Below are 16,191 nucleotides of genomic sequence, written 5' to 3'. Positions count from 1 at the left end.
ATGCGAAATTAAAACTATGAAAGTGGAAAAAACGCTAAAATCAACTGAACTTACTTTTAAGAGAAAGCATTACGTTTCATATTTGCAGAAAATTTCCATTTCATTATCTCAATGACTTTCAAAGAATGAAACATCATCAAGACAAAGCAACAAGTAATACTTCGAGAAGTACCACTGCATTCCTTGAAAAAATGAAGACTGATACAGGTATTGCATATATATCATTTCGACGTATTCCTGCAAAGTCCCGTGACGTTTCACATATGGACTATTTTGCCAAGGTTTTGCATATATACGTTTTCAACGTATTCCTGCAAAGGCTCCTGACATTTCACCTATGGACTATTGTGCCTTTGGTTTCTTAAAAAGAGCTTTATCTAAGCGCAAACACACCACGACTGAGGGACTATGGGAAAAAGTGGAAGAGGAAGGGAAATTAGTACCCTTTGAAATTTTACGAAAAGCCCTTTTATCATGGAAATTTTAAGGCAAACTTATAGTCCAAATAGAAAGCAAACAGACTGAAAATTGAAAAGCGTAATCTTTACATTTTAAACATTAATTAAACGGCCCCGAAATCTTTCTAAAAATGTGCAAACACCCTCTGTATTTGCATTACATTCTATACGCAGCAAATGTATTTTGTAAACATGCGTAAAATAGTTTAAGAATTTATGCTAAAGATATTGAAATAATATATATTAATTTCTTAGGAATCAATCCTTGCACTATAAAGAATGGGGGTTGCTCGCAGATCTGCGAATTCCAGAATGGTGAGGTATCTTGCTCGTGTGATCATGGATATCAATTGTTAGAAGATGAAAGAACATGCAAACGTAAGACAATCTTATATTGTATGAATATCCAAAGTCTTTCTTGAACTTGAATATATTAAATTTCCATTTTTGTTACTTCATCTTTAATTAAAAATACAAGTAGTGTCTTGGAAGCATATACTCCAGCAAGCAGTAAACCATCAAAACAGACGTATTTTGTTTGCATTCTGTTTAGAAGGTGTAATTAAAATTTACTCAAAACGTTTAAAAAGCTTCTTGGAAAATGCTTGTTGGTTTGTTCTGTTTGAAATATGAAACAAATTATAATTTTGTCAACTTTGATGTAGCATCTATCAGAACATACATACTTGCAACCAGTGCTTCTGATATTTCTGGAAATTGTTAAAATACCTGTTTTGGAATCGATTCACGGACTGGATATTGCATAGATTTCGAGTTTGAATTGTTTAAAAACTTTGCTCCACAAGAACCATCTTCATAAGAGAGAGAAAATATCAAGGTCAAATGGAAAGAAATCTGGCAAAAATTGGTTGTGGCATTATAGGGAGATGTTTCTTATCAAAGAAACACACGCTTCTTTTGCCTAATTTCTTTTGTTGGAAACACATCGAACTTCTGTATTAGATCTTTGATCTTGTAAGGTTTATGGATATAAAATTCCACATAGAAAGACAGCTTTCCAATTCGTAACGCATTAGAAATTCTTTCAGCTCTTGATGGATCCGATTTCGTTTCAAAGAACTATTTCTGTCTCACATTTTCTTTCTTTAATTTAATGAGAGGTAATGTTCTTTACTCTCGCTCCCATAACTTGCTGTTAACAGCAAGTCGTTAGAGGTTTATTTGCTTTTGCGCTAGAACATGAATTGCATTTTTCCAGGTTATTTCACTTCGTATAATTCTTCTTCCTTAGAATTCAGTAACGCCTTTAAACAGCGGAATTAATTTTGAAACATGTGAAATGGCTTTTCTGGAAACGGTAACAAAAATATACACTTGACTTCATGATATTTGTTCTATTTAATCTATGTCCTATTTGATCTTTATCTTATATTCTTGTATAAGTTAAAGATTCCGAGCGTGGTATTCAGTGTTCATATTTTGCAAGTATTCTTAATCTTACGTTTATTCATTGTTGTTCGATTGAAATTAAAAAAGTATCAAACGTACCTAAGCATTGATTCTACGCTTTATACCAACCAATAAATGTGATATTAATGGGAAAGGAAATAAACAATGCGTTTTCTAATGTACTATCTACTGTGGTAATGCTGTAAGATCTATCTCTACATACACTAACTTAAACCTACAATGAACCTGGAGAATTCTCGTACAGGCGTGAATTAAATACCAGCACAGAAGAAGGGTGCAAAATAACGCTTTAAATAAATCAAACTAATTTAACAGAAAGCACGGACTTCGTGCGTTACAAAACACCGTTCACTTGCGCGGTAAATAAACGTAGACTATAATACAAATCAGATCTGAAAAATAAACGAGTGCAAGAACGCACTTCAAAATTACTCCTAAGAGATGGATTCACAGAAATCCAACCGGCGGGATACTAAACTGATAAAGCCAAAAGGCTTACTAACGTGACCGCGAAATAACAATGAACGTGCGCTAGGCTAGCGAAACACGCTCTGAATAAACTGAGATAGTCACGCGTTTAAATAGCATTTCACTTAACTTTAAATTTACATCCTGGCGAGAGAATATGAGGGGAAGTTGAGAAGTTGAGAACAGGAAAACTTAAAATAAATTTGTTATGCAAAATAAAGAAAACCCTACAATGCTTCTTACGAATAATACCTATTCAGATAAATATACTTTATATTTTAATTTCTCACAATCAAAACGTGAGGTTTTATTACAGTAATAATAATAAATGCCTCGGTAAAATTTGGTGCTGAAATGTTTTGTCATATTTTTTATTACTGACGACAATTTAAAAAAAAAATGTTTTTTCCCATAAAATGCGATATATCTATGTAATATAATTAGTTGGTGTGCGGTTAATATATGCATTGTGGAGTTTTTTAGAATGTGTTTACTGAAAGTTGATACTTCATAATGGGTTGGGTAAACTGAACCAACAGAAGATTATGATATTTTTATTGGAATATACAACAATTTTCTCGTCTAAATATTATTTGAATGCTGAAATTGGTTGTTGGAGAAAGAAATTATATAGATTCTCAAACGATGTTATTCCGCTCCTCATTTCTTTAGAAATTATCTTAAAGTATATGTTTCTACATACGTTTGCTAAATAATGGATCAAAACCGTTCTAAATAAGTGTTGTTATTTCATTTATTTACGAAAACGATATCTGTAAGATTTTACATGTAATGAATACCCAGCAGCTGTGGTACTATTTCAAATGATATTTCAGATTACGGGGCTAAGCAAGTTATGATGTACCCCAACCAATAATATCGTGTGAAGTTTCCTACTTTAAGAATCTTATTAGGTAAAGCATCAAAGAATATCAAAGAAATCTCTTTAGAGAATTTGCTAAGAGTCCTGTTGTTCTTTATTATGTATGATAATTCCTTATAACTCACATACATTGTGGATATAGAAAACGGTCTTCTTCGAACTGGCTACGAGTATTTACAAAAACATTTCCTTCGTATGGGTGGGACATGACCTTTGCTGGATACAGTATATCATAACTGGTGACTGTCTATACATTTAACTCTGAAGATTGTAATTCTGCAGAGAATATAAACTTTTTGCTTGTTTTTAGACATAACTGAGCTGCTTAACTGAGACTAATTTACTATCCTAAATTGTATCCTAATTGAGACTAATTGGTTGTCCTAACTGTTAAGTTATATCGTATCTAAAACGTCAAGATACAACTTAAGATAAAAAAAAAAAGAATATTTCAAGTAAACAAATTTTTATGTGAATACTGTAGTAGAAAAAAATCTTGCTGTAAAATTCTATGTCCTCTTCTCTATTTTAGGAATTGATCCTTGCACAATAGAGAATGGAGGTTGTTCTCATATTTGCCAGTTAAGAAATGGCGCTGTATCCTGTCAGTGTCACAATGGATATCTGTTGAAAGAAGATGGAAATACATGCGAAAGTAAATTATTTATGTCTTTTCACCTATTAAAAATGTTTTTAATTGGAAATATTCATTCCTTAACCTTGACTAAAGTTTTTATTCCTTTGAGATGCTCTCGTGCGATGTATATCCGAGGTTTCTTTTATTTTTCCTTTGCATTTTAGGAATTGATCCTTGTACAGTAAAGAATGGAGGCTGTTCTCAAATTTGCTACTTAAAAAACGATGTAGTATCCTGTCACTGCCGTGAAGGATTTATCTTGAAAGAAGATGGCAAAACGTGTGAAAGTAAGCATGTTTAAACAAGATTATCAAACTAATGCTAATTACTTAGGATAAAACCATTCATTAATAACGAATTAAACTCAGAAAAATACAATCTAAATTGCGAGCAAAATACATCAGGGTAAAAACTACAGTAAGAGATCAGGGAAAAAAACAAACCTCCTTGCCCCCTAATAAGCCTTTTATGAAAAACGTTTCTAATCTCTATAGGCATAAAAGTCTTTACCACTCTTTAATTTCGCAACCATTGGTGGTAAACGTATACTAAATATGAAAAGGTTTTAAATGATGCAAATATTCATGTTTTGACATTTTTTAATTTAAAATGCTCAGTTTTATAAAAATTACGGTATCTAACTTTTCGAACGGTCCGTACTTATATTTAGGAAACTTTTATACTCATTATCAAAATTGATGCACAAAAGGTTTGCTTCCAGTACGACAAAATTTTTGCTAAATATTTAATTTCAAAGTTTTGCATATGTGATGTCAATTTCAACTTGCTTGGAGGGGTCAGTTAATAAATAAATAAGAAAACTCCGAGAGTCATTTTACCGCTTAAATGCCATTCAACTGGCGTTTTGCAGTTTCCTAATGTGTGACATTCTGTAATTTATAATTTTATTACAAATGGTGTGCCTAAAGAATTTTCACACAGATAATTTATAAGTTTTCAAACACTAGGAATACCTTATTAACATTCTCATAAAGTTTTGTTTAGATTTGTAATCTAATAATCATAGAAAAATTCATTTAACTAGAAATATTTTTAATTTTTAATTTATACAAATAATTTTACAAGTGTTAGTTATATACCGGTAATAAAGCCTCCCAGTGTTTTCCAGAATACAACTTCAGGAATAAGAAATTTTTGAAGAACATTGTATTGATGAACATGTTTCACGGCAAACTGCAGATAAAAGTGATGGTGATTTTATCTTTTAATATCAGAAACTTTTTTATAAACTTATATTTTATTTTTAATTATGCATAAATGCAAACATCTACTTCTTCAATTCTGTATACAGCCCCTGAAAACAATTGGTGTGCCTAAAGAATTTTCACACAAGTAATTTATAAGTTTACAAACACTAGGAATACCTTATTAACATTTTCATAAAAGTTTTGCTACTTTAGATTTATAATTTATATTTAGGAAACTTTTATACTCATATTTAAGTAACTTTATTTCTAGTAAACTAAGGGCCACGTTACTTGTTGATATTTTACGACAATATTCCTGTCTACGGCGTTGCTTTATTCTTTCAAATAATGCTGTCACACTGGTGTAGGCTAAAGCCAACTTACGCGTTCACTATCTCTACACTTAGTTTTAATAGAATTCCACTTTTTGAGTTTACCACATAAATGCTGGATAGTTTGTAAGCGCCTTCTGTTCAACTATTTGAATTCGTGTCTTTTACACCCTTCATACGTTTCTGTTTGCTTAATTAGACATAGCGATAAGTCTCTTAGTTCTACTTAGAGTCTTGACTTAATGTATGCTTACCAAATTGAGTGAGACTCTACAGCATATAAAATGAATAAAAAGATAAAAGAAGTGCATTTTAAATATTGCAACGGTGAAAAACGTATTCATTTTGTGTGCAGCATCTGCTATGATCGCGATCCAAAATGACAGGGGATCGCTGCGTTATCCTTATAAGCCAATTCGAATAATCCTGATCACAGTTAGTATTTTTACCAGAAAGAAACATGTTGTAAAAAGGGAAGAGGTAAATTACAGCGAAAGGAATTCGTCTTAGGGGGCGAGGTCTACTGACTTTAAATTTGAAATTAGTTTATAAATTAGTGTCGTTTAAATCGGAATGACTTTGACTCCTATTTTGAAGGTTAGAGAGACTCAGAAACTTTGCATTAAGAAATAATGATCGCAAAAATGGAAGTCGTGTTAACTAAGTTCGACTATATATACATATATATATATAATTTATATATATATATATATATATATATATATAAGATAAAAATATGTGAATCAAAATTATAATTTAAACTAACGGTAAAACGTTTATTCTTTCACTCTATTCTAAAAATCGCAATAACTTCTCTGGATTGCGTCATTTCTAGATCATTCTATGGCCTGCGCAGATCTGATGACGTAATAATTGGGAACTGAAGTGACCATTGTAAACCAAAACTTTTCTCTTGCGTGCTTCCATCTTTCATAACTACGCAATTCAGTTTCTGTCTGTGCTAATGTAAATGTTCTTGATCAGGATCAACTAGGGTGTCAAGTAATCTGTGGCCACATAATGTCGATTGGAAATAAAAATGGAATTAAAATCGCCTCGACTGCCAAGTTTTATTTGCGAAGTCAACACATTAGCTTACGACGCAATCAGAATACTTCCTCTTCAATATAACTACGCATCACTGCTGCGGCTTTTCCTTTCCTTGCTTTTATTATTTCATTATATATATATATATATATATATATATATATATATATATAATAATAATAGCAAAGGAAAAGGTGGAATACTGTTGATGCCTACGTAGATCCATATTGAAGAAGACGAATCACTTGGCACTATTCAAAACCATTTACATTTTTGATATTATAGGGTTAGCAAGCAAGACAGCGAAATTACATCCTAGCAAGGCAAAGAGCGAAGCTGAAGTGCGTAGTCATGCAATATGGAAGCACGGGAAGAGAGAAGTTTTGATTCCCAATTATTACGTCATCAGAGCTGCGCATGCCATAGAATGATCTAGCAATGGTGTGATCCTAAGAAGCAATTACGATTTTTAAAACAGAGAGGGAGAATTAAAGTTTTATCGTTAGTTTAAGTTGTTATTTTGATTTATATAATTTTTATCTTACATATATATGTATATTAGTTGTTAAATCCGGTTATAATAAACATTATATTCATTAGCATTTCTTTGCAGCGTATCTGTATAAAAATTTAAACTTTCAAAGAATTTGACGAAACGGTAGAAAACTGTAATAGTCTGAAAGTCTGCTTTATCTGCTTCAATTACTACTGGAATCATCATAGGGTTTCCCTTACCCAAATTAACCAATTATTCCAATTTTCGTTAACTTTTCTGAACTCCTCAACTTACCCTCCCATTACTGCGTCAGGATACTAATTTAAAGTTAAGTGAAGTGAGTATTTAATGAGTGAATCTTGGAGTTTATTCAGAGCGTGTTTTCCCTAGACAGCGTACGGTACGAACCTGGCCTTGCTGATACGATTTATATAATTATCACGCCGGTAAGTTGTCGCGTCAAGCTAGTTAGCCTTAACTTAAAGTGCTAGTCCCGCACTACTCTTTAGCCTTGAATGTATTATGTAACGATTCTTAAGTTCCACCGAAATACATCAATAACACCGCAAGTTGTCGGTGTTATTGTAAAGCACGAAGTATACTGCGTGGGGGAAAAAAAAAAGAAAAAAAAATCTGATGTGTACACCACATGACTTCCTTGTACGGAATTATACTCATTTTTTATGCATTTTATTTAAACTTATTAGATTGAATTAAACCTACTTCGCCGACAGCGCATAAACCACAACAGAATAAATGCATTCTTTAAAATTCACTTTGTTTACCATAGCGACACTCTGGCGCTAGGTTTACTTAACAGTATTATATTTCGTTCATATTATAACTCTGAATGCACAAAATTTATATCATTTAAAGAATTATTTAATCGTTGCCACGTGTTCTATTCAAATATTATAATAAAGCTAGAACTATGTATAAAAGAAATTAAGCAAACAAAACAAAAAAGAAACATTTTTTCACAGACGATTGAGTATTTCTCATTCAATTAATTCAGTTCTCACTTCGCGACAAGGCAAAAATACATAAAAACTCAACATATCTGTATTAAAAATTACGAAGTAAATCTTAAACGCTTATTTCCTCGAAAAAATTCCAGAAAGGATTAAGCATGATTTAATTGGCAACAATAAATGAATGCGTTATCTTTTTTGTTGGGAAGCTAAGTTTCTCTAGATTGGCAACAAATCCACTAGTCTCCTGTTTCAAATGTAAACATCAATGGCCGCCATTAAAATAGGCTTAGCGGCACTTAAACAATTTTAAAATTGTTGATAATTCTAAAAATATTGCATACAGATTTACTAAAGGCATAAAACCCTTAACCGGAAGATAAAAACAACATAATTAAATCATTTTTAAAGCAAAAAATGTACAATTTACAAACATATAAGAGTAAAGAAAATGAGATCACTGAGCCGGGTAACAGAGTGGATATATTTATAAATATATTTATATACGTTTGGCGCGGCCGATTGAAACTAAAATACAGGGTGCACATCTACATGTTATAGCAGTCCTATATACAAAATTTCAACGTTCTGAGGCTACTCGTTTTTGAGTTATGCGAGATACGTACGTTCGTACGCATGTACGTACATACGTTCGTACAGACGCCACGAAATATTCTCTTCAGAATTCATTTTAAAGCAGTTTTTTAGTTTTTTGGAGGTAAAGAGTCTTTTATTCCGTCCTTACGTACAGATATCACGCAAAAAGATCGTTAAATTGCATTCGAAAGCGGTCAAAGTGGATATTTTCGTTGAAATATGCTGCCTGAAGCTTTTCGCGATTACAATACTTCCCTTTTACTTCGTACAAGGAAGTAAAAAAAGAAACAGTTCTATATCTCCCGTTCTACTGGGCCGATTGACGAAATTCAACTTGCGTTTTTCATGTCTTGAAAGCGCAACTTAGGATACGTATTAGATTTATATACGGCATTGTTCTAATATAGGTATTTTGACACAAAATCGCACTTTTTGTTTTAAATGACATGACAATTTTTTTTATATTTCCATTTTACGACTCAAGTTACGCCAAAACGCCAAGTTTTGTTAAAATCGCACGAGTAGTTCTTGAAAATTTAGCTCTCAAAATTTTAGCTCGTCAATGTTCATTGAGTTTGGTATATATTTATTAATATCTCTTTTTTTTATTAAACTTATTTGATTCTTCCTATCACATTTCGAAATTTATGTTCATTCCAAATAAAGTTCGTCCATTTTTTATAATTTATGTTTAAAATTTGTATTTTTAAATAATTTTTGTAAATTTTTGCAAAAACAATTTTGAATTATAATCTATAAATTTTTAACATCATCTTAAGGAGATGTATTTCTAAGCATACCTTCAAAAAATTACAGTTTTTTATTTAAACTTTCCGATGATATTCGTGAATTTATATAGTGGCGCGTTTTGAAATTTGGCATATCTGTTAAAAGCGATAATAATATCAAATGTGCTTTACGCACTTTGTGAAAATTATTTGAAAGTATGAACGATTACTTTTTTTCCGTTCTCCTGCAATGCAAAAAAGGAACGTTAGGTTGCCATAAATTAAGAAGTTCGCCAAGTAAATTATTCTTGGCGCAAACTGAAAAAAGTTCGTTAAGATAAATGTTTGAATTTCTCCGTAAATTTCGCACCAAATTTTACAAAATTTAATATCTAGGCAAACTTTCAGTCGCAGAATCGAAATATGGAAAAAAATGGGTATGTTATTTCAGAAAAAGTTCGATTTTGTGTCAAAATACCTATGTTAGAATAATGCTATATATAAATCTAATATATATCCTGCGTAGTGCTTTTGAGACATGAAAAACGCAGTTTGAATTTAGTCAATCGGCCCAGTAGGATGGGAGATATAGAACTGTCCTTTTTGGGGGGGGCGCAGTGTACATTCATAGTTGAAAATAATAAAGGGTTGTTTTTACCCTTCTTCTGTGATTGTTTCCTTTAAGCCTGTGCGATAAGTCGCCAGTTTCCTTAATAGGATCTCGTAGAGTTTATGTGGCTGAAGAGAGTACGATCCTATATCATAAATTTAAGATCAGTTATTCAAGATAATTTTATTGTTTTGCTTTTTAAAGACACATTGCATCCTTCTAAAGACATCCCTCATTAAATGTGAAAGAACTAGTTTGTTAGGAATTGATCCTTGTACCATAAAGAATGGAGGCTGCTCCCAAATTTGTCACTTTAGGAACGATGGGGTGTCTTGCCAGTGCTAAGACGGATTTATTTTGAAAGAAGATAGGAGAACATGCGAAAGTAAACATACATTTATCCTGCAAAAAATTACCCTGAAATTCATCTCTTTACGTGAATATTTTACTGGGAAAAACCTAAAAACTTGAACAGTAAGGCGTTACAAAGCGATACAAATATAAGGTTTATTTTAATCAGTGTGCTATTTTTATGATAAATCTATTCTTTGCTTCTATTTCTTGCAACAGTCTCGCCAACTGGTTTTGGTTTATTTAATTATGACAAAGCACTCGAAGGCCATCTGTGTAAAGGGGTGATGTTGTCGTGGAGGTCATTCTAAGGGGAACTGGCTTGGGTTACACATGGGAAAAACCACGAAAACGACCATGCAGACTTCCCGTTTGCCGTAATTCGAACCCCGGAACAAACTATCAATATTCAGCTACTTTACCGCAGCATATCAGAGCATACTTCCAGAGCGCATTTTAAAGCACAACACAGGAAGGTTAAACGAAGGTTAACTTTAATTTGTCTATTAGATTATACCTTGTGGATTTACAGACAGAAGAGTCTATATTTTTTACGTTATAGCCTAAAAATATTTCACACAAAAATGTTCAGGAATAACTACAAAGAACTTCAAATGTTTGTGTAATGGTTAACCAAGCACAGGAAACTTTTAATTAAATATTCAAATCGAGCTAAAATATTTTACCAAAATTATTTTTGCGTATCTTCTAAATGCTATACATTTATTAGCCCTTAAAATATCACTATTCTTAGGAAGAATTTAGAAAAAATAAACGAGACAACTTTGATGTATTTATTGTCTTGGGAGTCATTTTAATTTTATTTTAAATTAATAATATTTAAATGATGATTAATTACTTTTTTCCTTTTGTATAACTATTTTCTTTTGTATGATTTGGAAATCATTCAAATAATGATTAACATTGCTGTTACTTGATTGATTATATTTAATGTTACGTGTGTGTGATTATGGCAAAGCCTCGAAGGCTATCTGCCTAAGGCGAGGGATGCCTTCGTGGAGGACGTTCTAAGGGAAACTGGCTCGTATACACGTTACACATGGGGAAACCACGAAAACGCCCATGCAGCCAGCCCGTTCGGGGGATTCGAACCTCGGACTGAACTACCAGTGTTCATCGACTTCACCGCTCGGCCGCTGGTGGGCCTGATTTAATGTTAGAATCGCAAATGAAAATATCATAAATTTAAGTATTTTTTACAAAATTACATGTATTTTAGTTATGCAAAAGAAAACTGTACTTTATTCCGTTACTTTTTAATTAAATTATTGATCATTAATAGTAATTTATCCCTTGTATTAGTACACAGTCACTCTGTTCATAGTAAATGTGTTCTTTAAATGAATATTTACTAAGATAGAAAATCTCTGACAAACTAAAACCATTTTCAAAAAAATGTCAGCCTTGAGATTTCTGATGTAAAAAGTGGTTAAATAACATGATAATAGAGAGCAAATTAATTTAATGCGTATTTTTTTACATAGGAACTTGTAAGAAAGCATAAAAAATGCATATGAACTACAAAGCAGTAATTTATAACCTGTGTACACATTTTTCATATTTTCTTATCATGTTGTTGCAAACTATTGTGACCCACCCTTTTATTGATCCTGTACCATGATATATCTAGTCTTAAGTTTACTTTATTTTGATTTGATTTACTTAGATTATTTTGTCTTTGAAGTTATAATTTTTTCCCCGTATTCTCTCATGTATGAGCAGCACTTTTAACAAAACAAAACAAAAAAAAAAAAAAAAAAAAAAAAGAAAAGAAAATCTGGGATGCAACACGTGAAATTGTGAACAAACTTGTGGCAACTCAGCAGCACGTATTTAATGATTGAGTGTAAAATCCAACTGTTATTCAGTGAGCATTATAAGATATTTTATTCCCTCCTTCCGCGTCCCTTCGTGGTGTAACTGAATAGCACGTCGAGCTGGCAATCGTGAGGCCCAGTATTCGAAAACCGGCGAGGATACTGCACATTTTTCACGTATTCTGCATCGATAAACGTAATGATTCTACAAGTGGCGCTCGAAGTAAATGGTGATAAACGATAATTTGTCACCACCAACATTTGGTGATTGGGTCTCCTTATCCCCAGTCACCCTTTAAAAGGGGGAGAATATAAGGTATTTTATCCCTTCTTTCTGCGCGCCTAGGAGGTGTATGTGGATAGCACGTCCGTCTAGCATTCGAGAGATCCGGTGTTTGAATCCGGACGGAAGCACTGCGCATTTTTCATGTCTCCTGCATCAATAAACTAATGTCTCTTCAACGTTACACAGGACTGTACAAGTTTAATTGTTGTTGCAGATAGTTTGTTCGAGCAAAAGATGTAACTACAATACACATTTTTAGCTGCAATTTATATGATTCTGTGAGGAAAATAAAGAAGAACCGAGGTGTCGTACTTTGTTTTGACGTGAGTGAGTCGAATGTGCGATGGTGGAAAATGCCTAAAACTCAACATCTCCAAAACGAAAAAAATAGTGTAAATAATACACACACTAACCTGGACTTATGCTGGAGAATTTCTGTTTTAATTAGAGGTAAAAATTAAGAGTGCGGCTTATACGCTTGGGAATACAGTAATTTCTCGTCTTAATTTGAGTGTCACATATGAGAGATTTTGTTTTTCATATGTCAGAAGACTTCGAATTAATAAACAACCTCTAAAAAGTTCTATAGAGTAATTAGGCAATTACAATATTGTTCTTTTTTTAGTTGTAAATTATTCTTTCAATAAATCTTTTAAATAAGTTTCAGTTCTAAAAATTATTACAATAACCATCTCAAAGTTGCATAATTTAAAAATTATCTTAATTTTTATGCCTGAAGGAATGATATTCCTGCATTACTAATGCTATTCTTGGGTAAAACCCAAACAAACCTATAAATAACAATGCAATTTTTAATAATTTTGATTTTCTTATGCCAGCTAAATGTTTATTATAAAGTTACACAATCGCGAAAGCTTCTACAAACCAAATTTTATACTTCTTAGGCCCATATCACACGGCGTTTGTTTCACACGAACAACTGTTTCGGACAATTTTTCTGCCTGGTTTACTATTGAAAGAAAGACGTGCGACTTTTTCCTTCCTTTCCAAAAAAATTGCAGGTTGTTCGTTTTCAACCCGTCAGCTATCAGCTTCGATTGCTATCAGCTTGTTTGTAGTGGGGAACCAGTTTTCCCTGCGTTAACCCCAAAGCGATCTGTTTTGATTGGCTGTTGTGACAAAGCAGAAAAATTGCTCCAAACAGTTGTTCTTCCGAAACAAACCGACGTGTGATAGCAGCCTTAGACACACAGAATGTATGCTGTAGCGATATTTTTGTTATGGCATGTTTTAAGCTGCCTTTGTTTACCAAAACATTTCCAAATTTCGAAGTAATATTCTCATCTGTTTTTTCTAACACAAAATATTTTACTATGGCATTCTGAAATTTCAATGCTTCCTTTGCTTTCGTCCCTGATGATTTGTTGCACGATATTTCACCCTGATGTTATTGTTTACCTAATATTTTTAGTTGCTATCCTTCTAAAATATTAAGATCTTTTATATGTTCTTTTCCGATTTAATTAATTTGAAACATAATGCATGTACCTTCACAGAAATTAAATTAATTGACAATCTTCATTTCTAAGAAGAAATTTACCTACTTGGAACTGAACTGTCATTCGCTGGGTGCATAGAAATTTAACGACAAATCCCCACATAGATTGCTCATCAAATACAAGAATTTCGTTTCAAACTCTGTGCCCTAACTATTCAAATATAGAGTCAATTATTCTTCTTTTGTGACCTTTTTCACATTTTTTTTTTTTTTTTCCCGCCTCAACGGTTAAGAAAATCTTTTTTTACGTTATAAAAGGCAAAATACAAAAAGTATGAAAATCTGTTACAGATGCTAGCGATTCTAAGCTTGTTCATAAATAAGAGCGTTTTTGATGCGTTATATTCTTCAAATTTATTAAGTTGGTATTAATACAATTAATATTAACACTATATTTACACTAATAGCTTCTATTTTTATTTCATACTGATGTAAAGTTTTAGGTAAATAAAAAAAGATTTTATTGCAGGATTTGACCCATGTTCTGTGGATAATGGAGGATGTGACCATATTTGCATTTCATCCCTCAGTACGGTTCAGTGCTTGTGTCATGAGGGTTTTCAGTTACAAAGAGATAAAAAAACATGTCAAGGTTTGTATGCTTTTAATGCATGAACTTACCAAATTATTTGTCATTAGTTATTTGAAAAGGTAAGCTATTTTTATGGGAATGTTAAGTTGAATGCTGAATAAAATTAAAATTAAAAATAAAGTATTTGTATCTTTTCATCCGTTACTAAGATACAGAAATTTCAGAGCGTAATTTAAGATTTTAACAATTTTAGTGTGTTTTAATTTCAACAATTTGAGTAACTTTTGAGCTACCATTTAGTATTAAATTGATTCAACATAATTTAGCAGTTTAATAATTTTAGGGTAATTTAGTTTCTGTAATTTGAGTAGTTTTTTATGTAATACTTTTATTAGTGTTTCGTAATATACTTTCTGAGTGTAATTTAATATGTTAATAACGTTTAACATATTAAATAATTTTTAATGTAATATTTTAGTGCAGTTTAGTTTCAGTCATTTAAGTAATTTTTAAGTATAATACTTTTACTATCATTTAATAATAAAATTTTTGAGTGTAATTTAGTAGTTTAAAAATTTTTAATGTAATTAATAATTGTAGGGTAGTTCAGTTTCAGTAATTCAAATAATTCTGAGTGTTAAATTTTTAGTAGAATTTAGCTGTAAATTCTTTTAGTGCAATTAAGAAATTTAGTAATTTTAATGTAACTTAGTTTCAGTAATTTAAATAATTTTTAAGTGTAATATTTTACTATTATTTATTAATAACATTTCTGAGTGTAATTTAGTAAATAAATAAAATTTACTGCAGTTAATAATTTTAGTGTAGTTCAGTTTCAGTAATATGAGTAATTTAGAGTGTAAAATTAGTTGTAATTTTTCTGAGTGTAATTTAGCAATTTAGTCCTTTTTAATGTAATTAATAATTTTAATGTAATTTAGTTTCAGTAATTTAAAAATTTTCAATGTAATAATTTTAGTGTATTTTAGTAATAAATGTTTTGAGTGCAGTTTAGTAATTTTTATCTTTTAATTGCACTTTTTTAATTTATAACCTCTTTATTTACGTCAGGATATATGAATGATATGCTTTTTAAATGAAGCTTGTTTTCCTTTCGGATCATTTTCTAAATTTTATTAAAATTATGGGATTACCGCTATTAACTGAAATCTGTGTTAATTACATACATAAAACGTGTGTCTTTGTATCAATAATTCTTGTTTTAGATATTTTAAAGGTGTTTAATATTTTCAGATATAGACGAATGTAACGAAACTCCTTGTAACCACATCTGTCGAAATACTTTGGGCTCTTTCGAGTGTTCTTGTAAAGATGGTTATGAGCTTGGCTCAAATGGAAGGTCGTGCTTTAGTAAGTATACATATTTCCTCTTTCATTGCAGGCACTGCGGTTGCACGATATTTCACCTTGATGTTATAGTTTGCGCTGCTATGAACTGGAAGTTACACTAACTCGTAAGAAGGGTTTAATCCCTTTTTATTTCACTTTAGAAATTACAGTTGCGTTCACTTGACGCTCACAAACTACGCCGAGCCGGAGGTGTAACAAAAATAGAAAAGTACAACTAAAAATAAATAACAGAAGGAATAAATAACGAAGTCACTATCTATGAAGCTTTATAATTGTAACTATCTTAACCGCGTTCTAAGATACAGCTGAGATTCAGCAAACTTTCGGATTGAGAAGTTGAAAGATTCAACTAATTGCCGAAGTAGGCACACAGGCCGAAACGCGCGGTTCTTAAATTTCTACCAAGCAACCTTCACCCTCGTGAATCA

At 31.7% G+C, this 16,191-nt stretch overlaps 1 protein-coding gene across 6 annotated transcripts in view; it reads left to right on the top strand.

Annotated features, from left to right (window-relative positions):
• The window catches only part of LOC118192818 (uncharacterized), a 560,683-nt gene that overhangs the window by 374,337 nt on the left and 170,155 nt on the right, over positions 1-16,191 (top strand). For all 6 annotated transcript variants that reach the window (XR_015040285.1, XR_015040286.1, XM_085813364.1 and 3 more), the window contains 5 exons: positions 714-836; positions 3,773-3,895; positions 4,042-4,164; positions 14,330-14,452; positions 15,647-15,763. Coding sequence is in view for 4 of the 6 variants with exons in the window: in XM_085813364.1 (XP_085669490.1) it covers positions 714-836; positions 3,773-3,895; positions 4,042-4,164; positions 14,330-14,452; positions 15,647-15,763 (609 nt within the window). In the remaining 2 variants the exon portion in view is untranslated. The remainder of the gene's footprint in view (positions 1-713; positions 837-3,772; positions 3,896-4,041; positions 4,165-14,329; positions 14,453-15,646; positions 15,764-16,191) is intronic.

Source organism: Stegodyphus dumicola, chromosome 3 (genome assembly GCF_044657685.1).
Source record: "Stegodyphus dumicola isolate Sdum_Otavi_A_Nest chromosome 3, ASM4465768v1".
Taxonomy (NCBI): domain Eukaryota; kingdom Metazoa; phylum Arthropoda; class Arachnida; order Araneae; family Eresidae; genus Stegodyphus; species Stegodyphus dumicola.
This window is presented reverse-complemented; position numbering and strand designations above follow the sequence as displayed.